We start from the raw sequence: 24,292 nt of genomic DNA on the forward strand, positions 1-24,292 counted from the left end.
AACTTGACACCATCACTGTGATTGCTGTTACTATATTAAAGCTGCAGTGCCCCCTTCTGGTAGAAGCTCATACTTACAACATATTTCTGTATGACTCCTTATTATTAATACTCATGTCATTATTAAAGCACCTTCTCCAGAATGAATGCTGCTCCTGTAGGAGGTATATGCGCACACAGACTCTCTGCATGGATGGTCTCTCCTGCATGATTTCTGAGGAGTGCAGATGAGATGAGGGATGAATACCGTGGAAGCGACTTTGCTGGAGGCTATGCAGAAAAATGTAGTGTGATTATCATGTGCACAGAGCTGCACAATGTCTCCTCTGTTGTCACTTCACACTCTGAATTATAAAAATAAAGGGGAGCTGGTTCTGTGTGTGTGTGATAAGTACGGGTTATGTGCCCTTGTCATTTTTTGATATTGCATAAATCAGCAGTGTTTCTGATCGACTTATTGTAAGAAATATATCTTTAAAGTCAGTCTTTATAGAGCAGCTAGTATTTCTTTATTCAAATGACCCTCAGATAACAACTTGTTCCCACCCAGCAAGAATTTAATGTCAGCCTGAATCCTTCCAACCCACCAATGTTATACTATTACAGCTTCCCTCCCCATGATATACTGTGATGTCTTCCCTTTATGGTAATCACGGCCTTATATTCTGCTGAAGGTATGCTGTGATTACAGAGTGTGTGACCACCCTCCATGGCTCAGGAGGTAGACTTTTCCCTGGAAATTGCTACCTTCTCACTGTCTTCTGCCTCCAATAAAAAAACCTTTATAGAGTGTAAGTGCCAGTTAGGGCTTCATCCATGTGTTTGGCCGAGTTTAGAAAGGCCTGAATCCAGAGGAGCAAAGCATCTGGTCAGGAGCTCAGGAGTTTGATCCTCAAAGGTTTTTTATTTTGTGTTTATTTTTGACTTCAGACAGTTGTTGATGTCTTTGTGAAATGTTTAGACTGTATGAGTAATTCTACTTTGAATGCAGCTTTGACAGAAATACTCTCGACTCTGTGTAGTAAATGCAAGCCGTGAGTCTCCTTATCCCGGTCATCTCTGTTATGCTGTGTCAGGAAATCTTTAACTGTGTGCAGACTTTGCATCCAGACTGCAACATGAACTCTAAGCGTTAGTTGGCTTTCACTTTAATTGTATTTTTCTTTTTCTTTATTGTTCCTCTCTGAATTGATCCAAATGTAAACTACCAAGAAGATGAAAAAAATAAAATGAAAGTGAATAATTTACCAATCATGAAATATTTGGGTTGCACAGTCTGCATGCAAAGTTTCCATGTAGGATCATTCATGCCCATATATATATTCAGTGGTGGACAAAGTACACATCCTCATAACTTCAGTCAAAGTATAGATCCTCCTGCTCAAACATTACTCCAATACAAGTGAAAGTTGTTCAGCCAAGTTATGACTTGAGTTAAAGTCCAGCAGCCTGTTGCACCAGCTGTGCGTAAGTTCAAACGTAGCCTAGTTTGAAAGTCATTTCTCATTTAGGATGGAGTTTAAAGCCTACTAACGTTTTGTGCATTATACCGGCTGAGACAGTGCCAATGTAAGCCTAAGTTACATCTTAATTCTTACACTTCGCTCCTAGTAGGTGTAAAGTCCTCCGTAGAGTATCGGTTGCTAGGAGCGTTGTTTTGAAAGGTGGGATGATTTGGAGGATGATGAGATACAGATGGTTCTCCAAGCTAGATTACGTCGGCCATGTGTTCTCCGCGAGAGATTACATCCTTTGGAAAAATATGATGACCAAGATTTGCACTCTAGAATATTAACGTATGTTGTAGTTGATCATTTTACCACTTGATGTCACTGTTATCATACACACCATAGATTAAGGATTTAGGCTATAGTTATCACCTTACTGTGACACTTTATCAAGATTTACGTAACTTTTGTTATTCTGTAGCAGCAGTTGGCAGAAGTTTGTTTCAGCTGTTGGTCAGCTCTGAGACGATTAGGTACGAAAGAAAACGTAACAACCCTTGCATCAAAATTGGTGCTTTCCTCTGATTGGCTGCTGGAAGTGTAAACGTCATATCTGCGACATTGTTTTGGTTAGTTTGGACGTTACAGTCTACTAGTTAAGATGAACCTTACGTCTCTGTGGTGAAACCAAACAACGACACAACTTAAGTTACAAACTAACTCGTTTCAACGTGTGTTTCAGTGAGGACTTTACACCCTAACTTAGGACACAACTTATGCACAGCTGGTGCAACAGGCTGCTGGAGTACTTGCTTTTAAAAATACTGAAGTATTCAAAGTACTTTTTTTTAAATATCTCAAAATGTATTTTCACAAAGCATGAGTGCAGTCAAGAATGCATGGGTGTACATTATGCTATGATCTGTTTATCTAGAAATCATGATTTCATATCTAAAAAGTATACCACGAAATATAAAATAAGTTACTACAAGCACAGACAACTTTCAAATGTTCATCTGTAATAAAACATGTGTGTTAGCTACAGACCTCCACATGCTGTGATGAAGTTTGTGTGGTAAACAGATCAGAGATTTACAACAATACCAATCATTCTTTATCTAAAAACCTCAAACGTGGGTTTTAAATATGGCCGTGGTGCTCAGGTAGAGGATCATCCTCCTTCATAGCAGGTCATAGCAATCATCACCACGACTGAATGAACGGACTGATCTGAATAACGTTTGCTCTGCATTAGCTCTACGCTCAACCGAGGTACAGCTACACCACTGAGACAAAGCAAACACAAGTACCTGAACAGTTTACTGTCTTTGGGATCTGATTTCAGGAAAGAAAATTCATCAGCTGACTTCAAAGCAAAAGTAGTGAGTAACTAGAGCATTAATAGAAATGTAGTGGAGTCAAAAGTATGATATTTGTCTTTCAAATGTAGTAAATGTCAGAATTTTCCAAAAAATAATACTCAAGTAAAGTACAGATACTCAACAAATGCACTGATGTACATTTACTTTGTTATTGTCCACCACTGTATATATAAATACACACCTCTAAATAATCTGCATTAGTATCTTATCTGTTGGATGTAACTCATCTTTGGTTGATGATATCTGCTCCTCTCATGTATTTGTATTGATGTCTGTTTTTCACTGCTGTATTCTGATCATCAGGTTTGCTGGAATGGGTAACCTGCTAAAAGTCCTAACAAGGGATATAGAGAACTATCCACACTTTTTCCTGGACTTTGAAAGTAAGTCTGGCAGAGGAGTGGAAGGAACAAAGGGGGAGGAGGTGGATGGAGAAAGAGATGTGGAGGGAGGGTGGGGTGTTGTTACCAGCTCAGCTGTTTCCTTTCTGTCAGCAGGTCTCTGCTCCTTATGACGATTCAGCCCTGAAGGAGTCTGCTTTGGCTCCCCTCTTCACCTTCTCCCACCTTTTCTTTCACTCGGTCGTGACCTTCTGCTCCCTCAGCTCTGATCTGCTGTTTCTTCCTCCTCCTACATACTTATCGATGACTTTTTAACATCACACGTACTTCTCTTTTCCTCTTTCTTTCTTTCTCTCTTGCAGAAGCCAAATGGGGAATCTGTTAAAAGTGCTAACTTGCACAGAGCTTGAACAGGGGCCAAACTTTTTCCTTGACTTTGAAAGTGAGCACAGCTTCAGTCTGTCCTTCTCATTTGCCAGCCTCCTCACTTCTCTGCACCCCTGATTCATTTTTCCTTTAACCTCTCTTTAGCTGCTCTGACTGGTCAGGGGTCAGCCCATTCAACCATTATATTGTCAACTTTCCACCTTTCAGTGCATTGTGACTCAGGATTGATTTCAGTACGGTTTTAAAGTCAATTCATTGCACGCCAGCTTGAAGAGAAATGGGGCTGACCCTTGACCTTTCCCATCTTCTTCAACTAACTTGTCTCCATGCATGCTCCTGTATGTGTAGCTGACATATTTGATACATGTGCTAGTAATGGCATTATTCTGCATACATGTAGGATCATGTCATCACTATCACATTATTATTAGCACAAATTCAAACTGTTCAAAAAATGTTTTGTCTACATTTTGTCTTGTTCCTGTTCTGCATATCATGTCACTGCACAGAGTCATTTCAGCACAGATGGATAGATAACATTCATGGCAGGAAAAGATGAAATCCTCTGCATTACTGCTCTGCTTCCTTCTGTTTGTATCCAATAGTCAAATTGGCTTCATGTTAACAGTGAAAAAATCTCCTTTGGCCTTTCTCTGCTTGAACCTCCTACAGCAGAAAACACAATACGCCTCCACAGAGGCATTTCAGCACTCTCACAATGTAGCCAAGCTCAGGCTTTGTTTACTTTGCAGAGAGAGAAAAGGTTGGAAGTGGAAAGGTTTTGAAATGCAAAACAGACTCCAGACTCCAAGTTTTAATGTCAGTGATGCTCTGCCTTTAGAGCTCTTCTTCTTTCTGTGCTCATGAATAGCTAAAGCTTCTTACCATAGAGTCTTTAGTGTCCTATTATGATATTTTAGACGATAAACCGCCCCTGAAAACATTGAGGTATGTCCTCCACACTGCAGCACCAGCTAAGCTCATGCCTGCAGAGAAATATAAATAACTGAGACCATGCAGATAACATAAACTTTGACTACAGATGAGGCTGCGTACAGTGGAGCCTGTTTAGATTATTTAGAAGCTAATGATTCAAGTTTGATTGCACATTAAAATTATATGAATATTGTGATTAAAATATTTGAAACCTGTTTATTTTTAGCATTAATCAGGTTCTACTCTAGCTTCATGGTCGTCCAAGAGATTACAGACACACTTAAAAATATTCACAATAGCTCTTTTAGTTTTTCAGCACATACTGCACATTCTTCATTGAAGTAGTTCTTCAATAGTCATCCTCGAAGTCTTGCTGCCTTGTAAATACACTCTGAGCTCACACTCTGGATTCTCTCCAGTGTTCACTTCTTCATGTAAACTCTGATGCAGGAAACGTGTCCAGCTTCAGTTACAGAGCTGAAGATATGAAGGAGGCTTGATAATGACACTGTTGTGAAGCTGCTCTGTAGGGGGTTTTATTCTTCCAAACATAACTCCAGTCTCATCAGATTTGATCAAGCTCTGTAGTTTGCATTTCAAATGAAGGGCATCACTTTGAATAAGCGAGGCAGCAAGTATTGGTGGCTATTGATGGACTCATGTGAACGTACTGTATGAAACTTTGACTCACAGTTCCCACAGTTCGTTGTGCTGACTGTTTTTGTACTCGCCGAAGAAAAAGTTTCATAGAAGTGATGACAAAAACAGTCAGGACACAAGCCCATGTTCCCCCAGTGAGTGTTCGTCATGATTAAACACTTTGTTAGTTTTATTCATTTGATGAAACCCCTTTCACATCAAGTTGCTGGAAAACTAACTTGAAGATCAATGTTTGTATTTGCATTGATAATCTATCTCCATTGATTATTCACTCTGAGAGAAACTTGATGTGAAAAAGGAAGAACGATCAGCTCCAAGTTGTCTGTTAATATGTATGAGACTTGACTGTGATGATGGTAGATCAGGCAACTACTGTTTTTAAGTTTGTATATATATGTGTGAGTGCTCCCATGTACATGTACCTAATTTTGCTTGTGTGTGTGTGTGTGTTTGTGTTAGATGCACAGCCGACAGAAGGAGAGCGCGATGTGTGGAACCAGGTGAACTCAGTCCTCCAGGACTCTGAGAGCATACTATCCGGCCTGCAGGCGTACAAAGGAGCCGGCCAGGAGATCAGAGATGTACGAATATACACGCACACACACGACCAAACACAAACATAACTTCTAAACAATTAATACAAACACTGTGTAAATGTTACCAATGATGATAATAAGAAAAGGTGAATTATGCTTACTGTCACACTCTATAAGCTGGTTAAACCGTCTCTGTCATGAAATGTGTTCCGATGCCTTGTGTTAAATGTTAATATTTATCATGTTTCTGATCAGAGATGTTTTCTGACTGCTCCCTCTCTTGTGTTTGTTCATTCCAGGCGATTCAAAACCCAAATGACTTCATGCTGCAGGAGCGAGCCTGGAACTCAGTGTGTCCGCTCGTCATCAAACTCAAGAAGTTCTACTGTTTCTCTCTCAGACTAGGTATGGGGCTTTGAAGGGAAGAGTGTCTCAGTATCTTTTTTTTTTCCAGAGACAGGAAGAATTCTTTCTCTTTTTATAATAATATCCTTTAATTATATAACACTTTTCTTAACAAAGCTACAATGGGCTTTACAAACGACTTGAATACAAGAAAATTTAAAACAATAAAATGCATATTAACAAAATCAATCAATCAATCTTTATTATATATAGACTCTTTACAAACAGAGCCGGTCTGCAAAAGACCGTACTCTATGTTCTATTATTAACAAAGACCCAACATCAAGACAGGACAAGATCCAGTCCCATCTTACAGACAGGACTCAGTCTGATCTCATCTTAATCCACCATGAGCAGAGCACTTTGCAGCATTTAGCAAGTTACAGTGGCAAGGACAAACTTCCTTTAACAGGTAGAAACCTCCAGCAGGACCAGACTCATGTTAGACACACATCTGCCTCGACAGATATATATGCCTTTATAAAGACAAATAGAAAAGAAAGGAAGAAACAGATTTAGCATGCCAGATTTCAGCAGGTAGATCAATCCAGACTTTGAGAGTCTGTACTGCAAAAGCCTGATAGCCCTTAGTCCCCAAACAAGCTCTGGGTACAACCAGCAAACACACATCAGCTGATCTGAGAGGGCACACATGCTCATATAGGGTAAGAGGGTCAATGATTTACTGAGAGAGCTTTAAAAGCTTGCAATAAAGATATAACATCAATATGAAAATGTACAGGATGCCAGTGTAAAGAGGCCAGGATTGGGTGTGTTCTGTTTTTTGCTTGAGCCCGTGATAAGTCAAGCTGCAGCGTTCTGAACCAACTAAAGGCGGTGAACAGAAACCTGAGATATACCTGAATATAGGGCATTACAGAAGTCCAAGCGGGACAAAATAAAGCCATGAATGACCCTGTGTGAGTAATTAAATCATAAATGTTATTTAACTCTAGAAAGCTGATGCTAAAAAAAAAGGGTATTTTCAAGGTCAGAGTCAGCAGTAAGAACATGTGAGAATACAAACACAATGCCTACCAGTGGGAGGGAAAAGCTAAACATCACAGCTTTGTGATCTGAGACAATATATTCCATGATATTCATCCAGATACAAGGTATGGCCCTTGTATCTGAGGCAACATAAAGAGAGATGGAGGGGATATTGAAATCACCAAGAATTAAAACTAGGTATCACAAGAAAGAGGAGTTCCGAAAATCCAGTTATAGAGCCATTAAGTTTGGCCGTTCTACTGTTACAGTATACAAAGCAAAGGTGCAGGGCCAGAAATTAAAAAGCTTTTAAGGAGGAGGACAAAAGGACAAAATAGAGCACTTAAAAACATTTCTTTGAACGATAGCAATGCCACCACCTCAACCTTACAACCGGGGCGAATTGAGATGTGAGTAATTAGACGGGACAGCCTCAATTAAGGAGATAGTATCATTAGGAATGAGCCAGGACGAGGTAATTAAAAAACACACTAAGCAGTAAGTCTTAATAAGGTCATTAGAAACGAAGGATTTAGTGGAAACTGATCAGACATTTATCAAGCCCAATTTTAAGGGAGCAAGTGTCAGAACTTGACAAATGCATATGGCATATTTTTCCCCTTGGTTCATCATGACAAAGTCAAAACTTGCCCGTTGTATTGAAGCTCTTTCCTGGTTACAGTAAGAAGGAAAAGTCACTATTTTTGAAGATGTTGACTGCTATCACTAAGGTTGTTTTTAGATAAATATATTTACCCTTTAAAAGCTTTAAGTATTTGTCTGTAAATTTTTATACGATCTTACACATTTGTGTTGATGCTAGAAAAAAAGTAATAAAGTGGAGAAAAACATATATTATATATAGTTATCAATATATAGTTATATATATTCAGTTATCAAAAGAAAAATAGAATTTTCTCAAACTTCAAGTCTGATCATTTGCAAAATTGTTGACATCTTTTCTTCTGTCATGTCAGTAATGTGCATTCTGTTAGAAGGAGGGACTGAACACTCGTGCACCAGCTGACCTCTCGTCCGTGTTTCTGTGTCTGTGTGTCTTTCTGTGTTTCTGTGAGCAGAAAAGGCCCTGCAGAGTTTGTTGGAGTGCTTGACCTGTCCGCCCTTTACGCCCACTCAGCACCTGGAGAGGGAGCAGGCCCTGGCTAAACAGTTTGCTGAGATCCTCCACTTCACTCTGCGCTTCGATGAGCTCAAGGTCTGTGGGAAATACCAGCAGCATACTCGTACTTTTAAACAGCATACAGTTTCAGATACTTTGACGTCATACTAGTAGACTTTTATATGATGGTGAATTATATAGTGTAAGCTTTGACTGTTGTCCTGCTCTCCTCAGATGAGAATCCCCGCCATCCAGAATGACTTCAGTTACTACAGAAGAACCATCAGTCGAAACAGAATAAACAACATGAATGTGAGTGGTTCAGAGAATGTCACATTATTTTACATTTGTAAAAGTAAGAGATATTTAAGTCTTATAGTCCTGTGTTTAGTATTAACAGTGCTGTCTTAGTCCAAAAGAGGACTCAGACAACACAGGCAAAAGATGGCCTTCACTTTTGTGTGAGTCATGTAACATCAGACTCCACAAACGGGCCAAACTGAGCACAGTGGAGGGTCATAGTCCCAGAGATTGAATAACTGGGACTCTGCATCCCTCCTCATAACTTGTTTATTTATGTTACGTCTTTCTGCTCTTACAGTTGGATATTGAAAGTGAAGTCAACAACGAGATGGCCAACAGGATGTCTCTGTTCTACGCTGAGGCCACACCCATGCTGAAGACACTCAGCAACGCAACCACAAACTTCGTCACAGAGGTATTACAACTGCATCACAACTACCAGTGTTATTGTCTGACTTTGAAGAGTTGTACAAATGTGACTTCATTACCTTAAATAAGAGAAGGAGACATATTTGAATCACATGGCTCTAGCACAGGCCTTAAGTTGTTGCATATTAATCTAAAATAGTGACGGGCTGATTTAACTTTTCAAATGAAAAATATAGTTTCTTGTTAAATGTCAGAAATCACATCATCATGTGTCAACAGCTAATTCATCTTTCAATAAAGTAGTGTTGTTCAATAAACAATGGTTTTAATGTGTTTGGTAGAACAAGACTCTTCCTCTGGAGAACACGACAGACTGTCTCAGCACCATGGCCAGCGTCTGTAAAGTCATGCTGGAGACACCGTGAGTCCTACACATACATACACATGGAGTCATGTGATGTTCACATGTCGTAACTTTTCGAGTGATGCATACTTCCTGTACTCTATCATAAATACTTCACATACTTTGATGGAGGTCAGTGTTTATACCCATGCAGATCCAACTTTGAAGTCCTTTTTAGTCTGGATGCTGATTTCTGGGCTTTGGTTTTGACGGATACATATTTTGATTTGATCTGATCCAATACCAGTTATGGATGGGACATGATATAAATGCACGAATTGTGTTCACCGGTGCCTGGTCGTTATACAGAATTCCCGGCAGATGGTAGTTATAGAGCGTCTTCAAGCTGCTTGCTAGCCTACTTTAAGTAACAGGAGGAGAAGAATGGTAACTGCATTAAATAGCAAAAGAAGAAGAAAATGACAGTCACTGGAAATACGTGTATAGTGGTTTGAGATTCAGAAACAGAGAAAAATGACTGAGACTGAGCATGGCTGTAAAAAGTAAAAAACATACATGCCACGCTGCTGCGTCACAGAAACACTGCATAAAGGTCGAGATAGAAGGTGCCAGTGCCCGCTGCAAGCAGCACCTTGTCCAGGTGCTGGTTAACGACACTGCCACACAAACGGACCGTTAACTGGACGTGTGTCCCTCCCTTGAAGTGTTTAAGGTTACATTTAGTGTTGACTAGAATAATCACCGAATAGATACAAGTGATTATCGAATGACTTGGAGTTGTGTTTTGGCAACATATACATTTAAAATGACTCAATCATTGTTTCTTAAAAAATTGTACATGTGTACCTGCAGTTTGGTGAGTAAATCCTCAAAACCAACAGGAATTACTCTTCAACAAGAAACCTCTTAACTGCAGCAGTGAACTAACCAGGGATTCAAATTCCTGCATAAAGAAATGCAGAAAATCTGAAAAGAAAATGTCAACATTAAATCACAATCATGTCAGAAAATAGTGAAAACTAACTGGCATGCATTTGTCAAGTGATTCCCTGAAGGCAGCACTGCTCAGTGTGGTGTTAACTTGTGGCGTCCAACCAGTTTACTGTTGGACTTAACGAGCTGCAGGCGTTTATTGTCTAGAACAATAAATCCAAGAACCTCTCTGTTACTTTTTACACTTTCAAACCATCAGTGGGAAGTTTCTTCGCCTTTACCATCCTCAGGGCGGGAGAGAGAACAGAACCTTAGCATACAAATATCCCGGTATGAGTTAAACAGAAGGTCAAGACGCTAACACGCTACAAACATGCCACTGCTGAATATATTTAAATAAAGTAATGCAGATTTAAACATTTCTCATGTCTTGATTCTTCTCTAATCCTCCCCTCCTTCTCCTCCTCCTCCTGTGTGTTCAGGGAATATTCAAGTCGTTTCAGCAGCGAGGACACACTCCTGTTTTGCATGAGGGTCATGGTCGGAGTCATCATCCTTTACGACCACGTCCACCCCAACGGTGCTTTCAACAAGTCCTCCAAGATAGATGTAAGACACACACACACACACACACACACACACACACACACACACACACACACACACACACACACACACACACACACACACACACACACACACACACACACACACACACACAAACACACATCTGTACGTGATTTAAACTTCATAAACGCAGTGTCGCTGTGGAGGAGGTTTGTGATACAGCTCTTGAGTTGCTGACTGTGTCCGTTTCCTCTCAGATGAAAGGATGCATAAAAGTCCTCAAGGACCAGCCGGCAGACAACGTGGAAGGCCTCCTAAATGCCCTCAAGTAGGTCAAATACAATCTCTCAGCTTTGGGATGGCACGATTATAAGTGAATGTATCATTTAGTGCTTTCTACTTCCCTTTTTTGAGTGAAATATTGATTCACAGTTTATTTTATTCACTTTATGCTTTGTTTAATATGTTGACTATAAAATCCTTGCTCCCCTTTGCACACAGAGTCTCTCAATTGGTCTATTATTATTTCTATAAACATGACATTACTTGACTTGAAGTCAGATCTCTTGGCATGAGATGTTTGATGTTTCATTGTTTACAGTCTCTCCCCTTAAACAGCAGTGTTGTTGTTTTCTTTCCTCCTCAGATTCACCACAAAACACCTGAACGACGAGTCCACTCCAAAGAACATCCGGACGATGCTCCAGTAATGTTTCTTTTTGTTATAAATAGATATGAAGAGGATCAATGCTCTGACCTCAAATAAGATGTAAATGTTTACAATATTTAAAAAGACTCGGTGTTAATACTTGTGTGTATTTGCATAGTCATTCCCTCCACGCGATTAAAACCTGCATCCTCTACTTTGTAAAGAAAACCACAATCTGAACGCTTCACATGAATTGCCTCGACCGTTAGCAGCTGTCAAAGCACAATGGATACCCACCAGCCTTATGTGATGACACTTTGGAAGCAGCACTTGGAAATAAATGAACAAGGCAGCATAAAATGGCCTTAATGAATCTTTTCAATCTTTTCTTTGACAATGAAAGAAGTTAATGATCAGGTTTATTCAAAATCAAACTATAAATTAATCTGATTCTTATAAAGTTAACATTTTACTTTCAGAGGTTCTTGTTTGTATTACATAATATTTCAAGAGAAGAAGTTGTGTCTTTGTTTTCACTTATTTAAGTTAAGCAGAAGAAATCAAGCGATGTTAAAATGCACATTCTGTTGCAGTGAAGGGCTAACTATTGAGAGCAGATAAGGGATTGATTGGTGTGTACGTTTTGCTCAAAGCATTAGTGTTTTCTCTTTTTACACTCAGCTGTTGTATTTTGTATTTTTTTTTTCACACTCCAACCTTTTTACAACTGTTTCAAAAAACCCACTGTGAACATTAAACTTGGAAGCACATTGAGTAAGATCCAGTATGTCAGTGTTGCTGTGTGATGACGGAACATGAACCCAATCAACCCACTCAGTGTTTTATCAGACTGTTCTGTGGCCATGCTCTGAATGATCGTTCATGTTCACCATGTTTTTAATGGCTTTCTGTGGCTTTTGTATTAAACATCAAAATGTTTTATTCCAAACGAAGGGTATGTGCTTCTTTGCAGAGCAAGGTTACAGAAAGAGGTGTGTTTTTAAATGCCGCTCCCTAAGATTTCCAAAGTCATTTTACCCCTTTGTTCACAAATAGGCTGAAGGAATAACTCACCTCGTCTCACTGGTGTGACTAAGCTCTTTTTTTTTATCTCAGTTTTGGGATTGTTGGTGTGCTAAACCATAAATTTCAGTTCATGTATTCTGGTAAACTTTTAGTCCATCAGATTATTTCACACCCTCAAAACGACTGTTTAAAAATGCCTTAAATGGGAATCCTGAAGTGGCTTATCAATCATCGAGCACTTATGAGAATCTATTGTGTGCTGATGACATCCTCCTCTATTGTTCTAACCTGACACTTCTTAATGTTCATGTATGATGTGCAGCAGCAGCTTCCACAGACTCAGACTGACTTGCTCAGAAGGTTGGACAATCTCATTTGTGACTGTTGTAAACTGCTTTAAGTCAAATTTAATTTCAGTACAGTGGTCTAAAATCTAACAGCAGATTCCTTCAGATACTTTTTTAGCATCTGACTTTTACAACCTACCCACTCTACACAACCATCACCTCTGTGATCTGAGAACATGGGAGTGTCCGTGGCCTACCATGGAGCACATTGCCTTAAAGACCTGTGAGACATGTTAAGACATTATTAATATTCTTCACTCACAACAGGAAGTACTTTTATTTCACCCAGAAGTCAAACAGGACATTTACAGATCCACTCTCATGAATACATTAACAGTCATTTGGTTGACATTGAAGTAACATGTAAGGTATTCACTCTTCTTTAAGTTTGTTTCTTCCCTCTTGTATTTAGTAATATATTCATGTGTGTGAGCCATACTTTGAATGCAATGTTTTATATGCAATAAGTGAAAACTGTACATGGGCGGGACTCGGAGCGAGGTGTATGCATGATATTGATATTTCCTATCTGACTGAAGTTGCTTTAAAGGAGAGAGACAAATCTTCTGTCAGGATTGATGTACACGACGCTTCCCTCTGTGCCACAGATATGCTACTGTGTGTTGTATGCAAGATGTTGTTTTGAATCCTGAGAGCTGTCTGAAACTGACAGCTGTGTTTAATATTTTTGGAGTCCAGACTCATGTTTATATAAGATGCTTTGGCTTTGTATTGCAAATTGAATGGTATGTGTGGATTGGATAATAAAGGTGGTACATTTCTTATAAATATACTTTTGTTCTTCTTATTTACAACATGTGACACACACTTAGTGCCGGCTTATTATACTGTCCTCACCTGACGCCCATAATGTAGTTTGTCTCAAACTTAAATGTATCCTGTTTAAGAGTCTTCTTTTTATATTCTGACTGCCTTTTGATGGCTAGTTGCTGCTTTTGTTAGCAACATTGAAACAGCAGGACTGTGTGAAAATACATAAGATACAAACACATTCAAGACCCAATTATCAAACAATAATTGCAGTAAAAAAAGGAAACACATTGTAAAAGTCTTGAAATTAAGCCCCATACTATATTTAAATGTTGGACATCCTTGTTTAACATGTTTTTTTTAAATTGGCTCTTTATTCCAAGTGTAAACTCAAGTCTAAAGTTTAAAACACATCATCCATTTCAGCTCTCTTTTTATCTCAGTTCAGCTCTATGCGCACACAAGAACTGCAGTGATTAATGCACCACAAGTGCATGATAAACTGAACCACTCCAGATAGGAGCAGATGCTCTGAATCTTGTCCTCGGGCTGCAGTACTGATGTTCTCCTGATGGTGGCGACATACTTCACCGTGTATCTTGAATGTGTGAGGTCGGCACAGTCCATGTCTGAAACAGCGGTTCACCTGTAATTGATTGAAAGTTTAGTTCATGTCCCCTTTGGGTTCAAAATGAAAAGTTAGTACATCAAGAAACCTGCTTAACCTAATACCTGAGGTTACAACACTGAGCTCATCCTGTTCCCAGATGTCGTTTGTTAAAACATAAATCAAAAGGTTCTTCTAACTTCAGTCTCACTGGTCTCCACATACAGTCAGAGAGGTTGAAAATAAATTCTGGTACATTGTAAGAATGGATCCTGTACTGAGCGGGGCATTTTAGGCCCGGCCCACATTTTTCTTCAAAAGGCCGCCTGACCTGTGAAACAATCCTGTGAGATCTGATTTATCAAAAATCATCTGGTCATTTCTTGTTAAAAGTCCCATAAAGTAACTTCCCTGTTATAACTGCACTCATGATCTGATTAGAGACAATCACTTTCACTACCTAAGACTACAGACAACAGTGAAGTTAGAGAATGAATAACACGTCATACTAAATGTGTTGTGCATTTGTTAAAATGCTCATGTGACCTTTACTATGAGGAAAAAACGAAGCCTGAATGAAGAATCTGTGAACACAAACTTTCCACTCGCAATTGTGGTGTAAAATCCTCTGTGGCTAGAGATCTGAACAGCCACAACCACACAGCAGCAGATCTCAGATACATAGGATTCAATTTTCATGCTGTTTTTTCAATACATAGAAACACAGAGGAACATACAGTATGTTAATGTTTGTGTGTGTGTGTGTGTGTGTGTGTGTGTGTGTGTGTGTGTGTGTGTGTGTGTGTGTGTGTGTGTGTGTGTGTGTGTGTGTGTGTGTGTGTGTGTGTGTGTACTAATCTTTATTAGTGTCAGTAGTTCCATGTCCTCTGAGACAAGTTAGTAACACACCACACCTAACCTTTCTGAAATGTCTATTGCCTCAGCCTGATGACTAACAGGGGTCACCTGCCTGAGACCATTTCAGGTTTTTACCTGAAGCCACCTAAAGGGCAACAGCTCAAAGCGTCTGTGCAGGAATATAGAAGACAAATCAAATAATATTTTTTGGAGTGCTGTCCTCGAGAACTTTTTGTCAAATTGGAAAGCAGAATCCTGAATTTGCATTAAGAAACATTTTCTTAAATATGTGCTGTATTAATATAACTGCTTTGTGTAAAACTACAGCTATAGTAGAAGTACTTGACAATAGAATACTATAGATGTCAGTATTTTTTAAAGAGGCCATGGGTCAGAAAACAGTGTAAATTCAAACTTGATGTCATTTCATAGTTTTGGTATTAGAAATATCTCTATTTAACCAAAATAATGTTTGTCAAACAAAATATAAACCAGAGAAAATGTCAGGTACTAAACTGAGATATTTTGAACAAACATATTGTTAACACAAACTCAATAAAGCAGCTTCTGTGCATACTGTGATCTCATTTAAGACTGTTTAATATATATTACTGAAAACCTGGTGATAGACAATTTTGGAGGCTATTTGGGATAAATGATACCAACCACCACAATGCTTTCCACAGTTGTGCCTTATTGGCTGGAAGTCCATAAACATATTAAAATTATATTTGGAGTTGAAATTCAATTTACATGCAACACAGTGAGAATGGGTGATGTGTTATTTGCTAGTTGGAATCTTGGAACAGAAATGATGAGGAAATATCTGAACTCTGACCCACTAACCTCTGATGTATAGATATAAATACTTCAGGAAATATTTTTTATAGAAAGGCCGTCCTCTTTCCCCCAGAGTCCAGGAGGACTATTTCAGACAAACAAACACTAACAAACAAAATTCGCTGCAGAAGGTATTTATAAAGTAAAAGAGTGTGAACTGTGTGAGTGGTTCTGGCACAAACATGCTCCATCTCAACCCAGAATGATAGCCTCTACTTTTGTTTCAGCTCAATAAATAAAATTTAAAAAACAGGGGGGAGTAATTAATTAAATGTTTTTGAATTGCTTGCCAGTTTTGTCCCTTTTGGCACAACCTAGTTGAGCTGCTGCAGCTTCTTCCTGCCTCCTGCTGCTGCTGTAATTAAAAATAATGACACCACTTTTGAACTGCACATTTCACTTTAAAAAAAAAAGACTCCAACACAGCTCAGCTGACAAGTTCAAAGTAAAATGGACTTTATGTCAAACAGAGTTCAATATCCCTGAAGTTCTTTGAGTTTGAGTTAACAGCTAGCTAAGCATAGAGGGGAACTGACTCTTTTATCTCTTATCATACTGATCTTTTATTGATTGTATCCTTCCAATCCATTTCTTATCAGTCTGTTTGATACCAGTAGTATACTGTAGCTCCTGTGTTCAATTCATTGTTGTCCATATGTCTCTGTTTGGATTTTTTCACAAGCTGCTCCATACCAATTGCCCCTAGAGGGATTAATAATGTTGTTCAAATTGAATTGAGTTGATATCAGTGGGAACAAGCCGGCAGTGCTCTACTTTGGAGTGTGAGAATCATCACAGACCTGAGGATGAAACTAAACAGAAGAAGAAGCTTGCTAAATGGGTGATGGGTGGCAACAGACTGCAGACCAATCAACACTGTGGAAGTTTTGGGAGGGACTTCTTCAGGTTGGCATGTATTGCTAAGATTTGTTAATATGGAATACAAAAACTGTTTTGAAAAGTAAAATAATGGGATTTTAAAAATGCAGTAAAAATGTGATTCATCCCAATTAACTTAATTCAGCCTTTAATGGTGATTTTTAAAATGACTCATTCATCTGCCTTACTTCTACTGCTTTGCCTTTATCAACTAAACCGCTCAGGATAAATAATTCACTTCATTCAGGATTCAGTACCAAGACAAAAAAATTCTAAACAGGGTCACAAACTACAGTGTGTAACTTTTCTTGCACATTCAGTCGTTTTAAACTCATAATTTGTCCTGAATACATTTCTTGCTGCATGGTTTCATCATATTCAGCCGTGAGGAGTGCAGGAGCTGGGATTACTTACTGGGAACACTCCGGTGAGAGCGCTGGGAAGCCCTGAGCGCCTCCACACTCAGACGAGGCACCACTGTCCTCACAGGCCGGGGACATATCCCAGCATTCCACTGGGCCAGGTCCACCATGCTCTTGGTGGTCTCCTTGGTGACTGGGTGGTCATGAAGGCAAGCTGCCCAAGACGGTCGAGATTTAGTCTCATGGGGAGGAGGAGGAGGAGGAGGAGGAGGAGGAGGGGGGAGAGGATGTTGGGGTCTGCTGTTAGAGTTAAGGAACATCTAAAGGAGGAGAAAGATGAAGTTTAACAGGAACTGAGTTTACTTTAGTCACCAAACCTTTGGTAAAATGATAATACTGTAAATTCAAGATTTAGAGAGTACATTTAGTATTTTGTGTGAGCTCTCGTACCCAGACAGAGACATAAATTGGTAATGAATTCACCAAAGCCAGAATAATAAATGACACAGTGTCCTCCATTTCACCCTTCCCTCTCCCCTCCCTCAAACCCCTCATCAGCATAATTTGGCTTCCCCCCGCTGTCAGCCCCCTCTCTCCCTGCTCATCATTAACATGTATCTGTGTGTAAATGCTGCTCCATAATACATGATGCTTGCTGGTTGCAGAGTCCCCAGAGGATCCCCCACATTTTTGGCTCCCTTTGAAACAGTGAAGGAGGTCACTGTCACAGTGGGCTAGTGGTACTGATGATGAATGGAGAGTGGTTTACCATTGATTTGGCTTTACGTAGTTTGTAGTTTGTCTCAGAGATCGATCTCTTGCTCACATCGGTAGGCCTCCCCGTGTTTGTGGAGGCTCGGATTTTCATTTGTCTGTGGGAGACAATCCAGTCAGGAGAAACATAACAAGGACACTTCAGAAGTTAAGCAGCAAGTAACATGTGAAATTACTCTACAAACTTTACATCTGTTTTAACATGTATTTAAGGGAGATTTTGTAGTCAATATGAAACATCACATATTTGAAAGCTGCATTTGAAAGAGTTTTTTTAAGACCACAAAAAGTCACTGAGTGCAGATTTTAAATGAGGTTCTGCCACTCTACATTTCTTAAAATATAATTTATAAAATATCTGAATATTGTAAAATGTTCCTCTATATATATATATGTAATGTAACATATTGTAAATGTATGCCGCTGAAGCATACCATCTTCTCAAAACTCGAAATAAAATCACCACATCATGTGAGTGCGTCTGCAGCGACAAAGACCTATTGAAAAAGAGGCATGCGTCTTTGTAACACACTGAATCCCATTACAACTTCGAACCTGCTGCCATTTCATAATGGAACACTTCTACTTCTTTTCACGGAGGAAGATTAGGGCAACTCGAAAAAAAATTATTGGTTGGCAGGCGAGCAAAATACGATTTTTTTCAGGTGATTTTTTTTTTATTCTGAGATTTACGGAAGAGGATTAGGGCCACTGGAAAAAAATAAACATGCAATATATATATTTTTAATTCTGAGAGTAAAGTCAGAATTCTGAGAAAAAAAATCAGAGGTCTGAGATTAATAAAAAATATATATTGCACCTTAATTTTTCTTTTACAATGACAGTAATCCTCTTCCATAGAGATTAAAGTCAGAATTCCGCGAAAAATCTAATTCTGACTTTTTTCTCAGAATAAAAAAAAATAATACTCCTTTCTTTTTCTTTTTGCTTGCCCACTCTCCAAATCATATTTTTTACAGCGACCCTAATCCTCTTCTTTTTTAATAGGACAGTTTTCTAAATGATATAAATAGTAACACATGTAGTTACCCTATACCTGCTAAACATCAGTATGTAAGTGTTGTTAGCAGTAGAATTACAGGATGTGTGGGAAATCAGTAATAGCTGGTTTTTGGTGGATTTAGTCCTTTTTTGGCAAACAGGTGACCCGTCTGTTCAGTCTTTTCAGTTTGAGGAGAAATGGAAGTCATCTCAAGTTAACTGAACAACCACAGTTGGTATAAGAAAAGCTCATATAGTGTGAGGTCTAAGCAGGTTTCTGATTTTCTGAATTTTTAAATTTTTAGTTGTTAATATTTTCTTTGAAGTCAGGAATATGAGTTGATGGAGATTAACTGAAGAGTATCAAAAAAAAAAGTCATCTGCCTATCTGAGGTTTTTTGATGTACTGTGTAAAAAGCCAGGAATGCTTTTTGTGTAGTTTTTAAGTGTTAGGTTCTCTGTGTGCTGGTGTTATGGCCATAATTAGCATTAAGCCAGAATCATTGTTCCTTATTGACTTCAGTTAATAACATGATGAGTGATTTGATTTGTTTGTTTCTACAGAATGAGTCATGTATATTTTTTCTTGTACAATTTGTAAATGGTTACTTTCCTCCCCATGTTCCCTACAGTCTTACACATCGAGTGCTCGTTCAGTGGGATCCATGTTGTCCAGGTAGTTGAAGCGTAGTGTGTCTTTGGGATATCTGTCAGAGTCTCTCCATGGTGGAGGTGCAGACTGCTGCTTCTTCCTGGAGATGCCTCTGAGATGCAGGGAGCTGGATTCTGGATGCTGCATACTGTCTTCATGTCTGATGTCTGATACATGTGGAGCATGTACATGGATCAACTGCTGCTGGTAAAAGGCAGTCTGGAGGTGGAAAATAGACTATTTAGTACAAGTATCCCTGCAAAGTTATTAAGTTTGTCTGCCCTTAACTGCAACTCCATGTTAGACCATTCATTTGATTCTGGATCTGATCTCTGGACCTGCAGGTATTTGAGTCGCAGCTCCTGCACAGTGTGGATGTAGTGTCTCTTCCAGACGCCCTGCTCAAACGGTGTGGGGGAGAAGTTGATGCACCACCCAAGCCTCACACACTTTGGCATCCACAGCTGGTCCAGTTCCATGATGGTCTTCCAGTGCCAGCTCACCTGTACACAGAGGAGAAAAACACCCAGAGTGAACAAGTGTTGCAGCAGTTTCATAGACATAAGAAAGTACTGTGGCCGATGTGTGTGTACGTGTGTGTGTGTGTGTGTGTGTGTGTGTGTGTGTGTGTGTGTGTGTGTGTGTGTGTGTGTGTGTGTGTGTGTGTTCACCTGGGCACAACGACAGAGACTGCGTGGGTCGAGGAAGGAGAAGAGGTAGAGGCTGAGGGCTCTGGGAAGCAGGCAGGTGAAGTCTGCGGCCTGCAGGGGGAGCCGTCTGCTCACACTGAGGCTCAGGAACATCAGCTGATTTTTGGAGCAGCTCATTATGAAGTCCTGCAGCACCGCCCTCCTCTGGCTGTCAGACCACCTGACAAACTGATGAGGAGATGAAAGAGTAGAACAGTCTCTTTGCATTTAGAATCAGAGTCAGAAATACTTTATTTATCCTTGGGATGAAATCTGGGCGTTGCAGTTGCTCTTATACAGAATACAGGGATGAAGAAACATAGGACATGTGTAAGGAGTAAGAACTATGTAATATATATGGATTATATGGACAATAAGTGTACAACATTGAGAGAAAAATGATGATAAAGAACATAAGCAATGAGTGGAAGGTAAAAAAAAGACGAAATGAACACTGTAACAGTTGTTGATTTATGTCACTGGACTGAAAATGGAGTGTGGGCTACGTGTGCAGAAATGTTATTTGATTTCAACAGAGCTCTCTGCAAAGTAAAGATGCTGCACTGCATAGATTTGATCTTTGTCCATCTCTGTGCTTTAAACTTACCCACTTTGCCAGAAGGTTTCTCCTTTCGTCAAACACCTGAAAAAGAGGAGAGTAATAAAGACGAGTAATCAAAAAAGCTTCATTATCACTGATCATGTGTGCCAGGCTATCCATTTTTTTTTTCTGTGTTTTTTGGACTTAATTACTTTCCTAGGGGGTGAAAGGTTATCAAGTTCCAACTTTTTACCTTTGATTGTCAAACATCTGTTTTGTTTATCCAAATTGATAAATTCACAATTATTTGCTTGATTGTTTATTTTTAGTTGTTATTTTTGTATTTAGTAAGAAGAATGTGATTTTTCATTTTCTATTTTGTTTATTTACCTCAGCTGATGCTATGATATTGATTAGGTCTAGACTGGCAGCCACACCCTTTTTAAGTTGTTCTGCCTTTCTCTGCAAACTGTTTGTCTGATGAAGGTCTATGACAGAAACATTATTATTATTTAGATTTCATTTATGAAGGGACCATGTACAATATTGAACATAAATATTGCCCTTTTATGCATAGTTAGCTTAGAGCTAATTTGCATCTGCAATAAATACAGTATGTTTTGCAAGTGGGACAGTGTGCAGGACTTTTTTAAATTTAGAAGCTAATCATTTGAAATGAATCACGTTATCAAGACATTTACCCATTAAATATTTCAGATGGGCTTGTTGTTGTTAGCATTAAAAGATCATACAATTATCCAGTTAAAAAAATACAGAATTTCATAAAAATACAAATAAAGATTTGTTTAAATGTTTTTTCCTTTTGTCCTGTTAAATATACAAAGACCTCTTGGATTTATCTGGAAGCCTTCTGGAGGTACAACAACAAGGTTGGGAATGACTGAACTGTGTACGACATAACATCATATAAGGTGCTCAAACCTACAGCAAAATGCCCCTTACACACTGGTTCATCGGTGTAATGCTAACTAATGCTGACACCTCAGTCTCAGGGGCTGTATCAATATTACTTTTTATTTTGCTTATCATATTATTTTCAGTGTGAGGACTTCTACTTAGACTTTAGAGGTTTTACACTTTGGTTTTGAAACCTGTACTAAAATAAGGTTTCTGACTGCTTCTTCTACTCAAGTAAAAGCTGCATCTTCAAAACTGACTGACTTGTTTGGCTGATTAAGCTGTTTCAGAGAAATGTAAAGGAGGCAGGCTTTCAAGAAGACTTGAGTCAGGCCACCTAAAGGTGCTAATGATTGGGAGATGCAGGTAGATTTGGTTGAAACTTAAATTGTTTCCACTAACCTGAGGACTGACTCAGTGTCTACAAGTCAGCTGGGAGTTTATTTTACAGTGTAATGTTCATAGATCAACCTCATTACTGGGAGAACAGGGAGTGCATGGGAAGAGTTTGAAGATGGTCAAGGAGGTCAAGGAGAGTCAGTGGATTAAGATGACTATAAATACTACCAGGGGACAAACATAATGAGCATGAAAATAGAGGAGTAGGGAGATGTACAGCGTATACAGCCTAACCTGGCTGAGGTGAGCATTAGCCCGTATAAGGCTTCTTTCCCTGGCACTGCCGTCCTTTGTGTCTTCCTTACATCTCCCTACAGACTCATCTCTGTGTTTCTATTTACACTTTTTTGCTCTCTCCCTCATGAAAGTCGGGGAGGTAAAGAATACAGTCTGACCTGGCAACCCATCTATATCTGAGGTTGGGCATGGAGGCCATTAGTGGCCAAGTGGTAGGGTAGGTGTTATCAGCAATGTCATTTTCTGGAGCTTGAATAAATGCAGGGAAATATGGTAGGCTGTGTAACTTATCAGTAAGGCACCTGAACGAGGGTGCTTCTGGTGGGGTTGGGTTCCTCAAAGAGTGCTAATCCTTTTCATTAGGACACAACTATCTTGTATTAATTTCATATTAAAGAGTAGATGATCTGACCTTGCTGTTGGACAGCGGGTGGTTCAGAGGAGTCCAGGTACTCAGTGCAGTCTTCATCTTGGCGTTGTGTGCAGAGGACCTTGGTTGAATTGGCATCTTTGATGTGTTGGTTCAGTAAAGCTGATGAACGATAACACACATTACATCACTGGGGCGATTTTCTCACAGTTAGGTGTGTCTTCAGATTTGCAATTACTTCTCACATTAGCGGAACTACATGCTGCTACAGGATCCTAGGAGCATTCCAAGGCTGTGCCTCCTTCTTATTTATAAAGGTACATATTACCAGCTCTTTTTTTATCACTCTAGGTGTACAAAGTCTGATAAGTAATACCAATATATAATGTTGACACCATTTTAGACTGTTAAAAGGGAAAACAATCCATAAACATTATGTTTTGTCACATATTATCTAATAATCACAACACAGCATGGTGCATGTGTGCAGGTTTGCCTTTTCATTGACGCTGTATTTCTTATTGCTCTGTCTTTGCAATATTTAGGCCTGTAATAGTACTGTCCTGTTTTATGTAAAACATAAACAACGAAGATCCATACACAAATCTGCATTTTTTTAAAACAGAAGTTGTGAACAAACCAAAAGGTGTTAAACTCAGAGTTAAAAACAACTTCTTTCCTGCAGTCTTATAAGTTTCCGTCCCTCCTCAGAACTCCAACACACTCCTCTGTTATTCACTCACCATCAGCTCTCCTCTGCTGGTAGAAGAATTACATCCAACTTCTAAAAACTCTGTCTGTGTGCATACTCTGGATGCTTTTTGTGTCCCAACTCCTCCAATTCTTCTTTTCTTCTTTCCATTTCCCTCTGCACAGTTTACTGGTCTCCATAGAAACACTAAGTGCACTCTCCATACATGGACTGGCTGTCACAGCCTGTCACACACAGAGGGGGGTGCTACAAAGCAAACCACAATGGAGTGTGTGCAGTGTAAAGGCGTCACTGGCTCTAATGATGACAAATGCGCTGCAGAAGGCCTGACGATGCAACTGCAGATAGAGGACCATCTGCTTCTGATACACTGATGCTGCAGAAATACGTTTCACAGATGTGAGGCTTCACTTGTTTCAAATTAGAGATTTTATTTACACATTTTAGAATTGGCCACACATTGCTCTGTATTTGATCTGTATTTAATACAACTGCGTATATTTTGTTATAAACTGTTCACAAAAAAATACAGCAAGTCTGAAACTTGGAAATAAACGTCGAGCAGGAGAGGTAGTGAGCCACGTGTAAAGCTTTCTGAAGTGACAATTGGGTAAACAATGAATGCATTGGCTCTTATATTATATTATCTTTGCAATGACTCGCTGGTAGTTCATTAGTTGGGTTAAACCTACAACTGGTCCACTGATCTAACATTAGACAAGCTCTGCAGACGCACCGCTTTAAAACTCTGAGCCACCAGTAAGACGAGTTTTCATTCAAACACAGAAAGCCTGCTCGTCCTCGGATGGGCGGTTGCGCGCAAAGAAGACAGAAAACCTGCTGTGCAATAAGAAGGAGAGCTCCATCAAGTTAAACAGACACACACTGCGCAAGACCGGAAACCAACCAGGGCATCTTC

The 24,292-nt window shown here is 39.3% G+C and overlaps 2 protein-coding genes across 3 annotated transcripts in view; one reads left to right on the forward strand and one right to left on the reverse strand.

Moving 5' to 3' along the window:
- fam49a (family with sequence similarity 49 member A) overlaps positions 1–13,551 on the forward strand; it is a 49,800-nt gene extending 36,249 nt beyond the window's left edge. Inside the window, exons 3-12 of one of the 2 annotated variants that reach the window (XM_034699487.1) lie at positions 3,533–3,612; positions 5,613–5,734; positions 5,989–6,094; positions 8,164–8,300; positions 8,439–8,516; positions 8,806–8,922; positions 9,218–9,297; positions 10,656–10,782; positions 10,998–11,068; positions 11,387–13,551. In XM_034699487.1, coding sequence (XP_034555378.1) covers positions 3,540–3,612; positions 5,613–5,734; positions 5,989–6,094; positions 8,164–8,300; positions 8,439–8,516; positions 8,806–8,922; positions 9,218–9,297; positions 10,656–10,782; positions 10,998–11,068; positions 11,387–11,450 — 975 coding nt within the window. In that variant the 5' untranslated portion in view covers positions 3,533–3,539 and the 3' untranslated portion in view covers positions 11,451–13,551. Of the gene's footprint in view, positions 1–3,132; positions 3,213–3,532; positions 3,613–5,612; positions 5,735–5,988; positions 6,095–8,163; positions 8,301–8,438; positions 8,517–8,805; positions 8,923–9,217; positions 9,298–10,655; positions 10,783–10,997; positions 11,069–11,386 lie in introns of both variants that reach the window. The other variant, XM_034699488.1, reaches the window with a different exon arrangement.
- On the reverse strand, positions 13,021–24,199 carry fbxo16 (F-box protein 16). The gene is made up of 9 exons (XM_034699486.1): positions 23,405–24,199; positions 22,704–22,823; positions 20,804–20,839; positions 20,179–20,385; positions 19,846–20,010; positions 19,494–19,726; positions 17,849–17,951; positions 17,132–17,399; positions 13,021–14,179 (listed from the first exon to the last, which is right to left on the reverse strand). Exons 2-9 carry the CDS (start codon positions 22,797–22,799, stop codon positions 14,121–14,123), a joined length of 1,167 nt encoding a protein of 388 aa, XP_034555377.1. The 5' UTR covers positions 22,800–22,823; positions 23,405–24,199; the 3' UTR covers positions 13,021–14,120.
- Positions 24,200–24,292: the final 93 nt, after the last annotated feature.

Source organism: Notolabrus celidotus, chromosome 13, assembly GCF_009762535.1.
Source record: "Notolabrus celidotus isolate fNotCel1 chromosome 13, fNotCel1.pri, whole genome shotgun sequence".
Classification (NCBI taxonomy): Eukaryota; Metazoa; Chordata; class Actinopteri; order Labriformes; family Labridae; genus Notolabrus; species Notolabrus celidotus.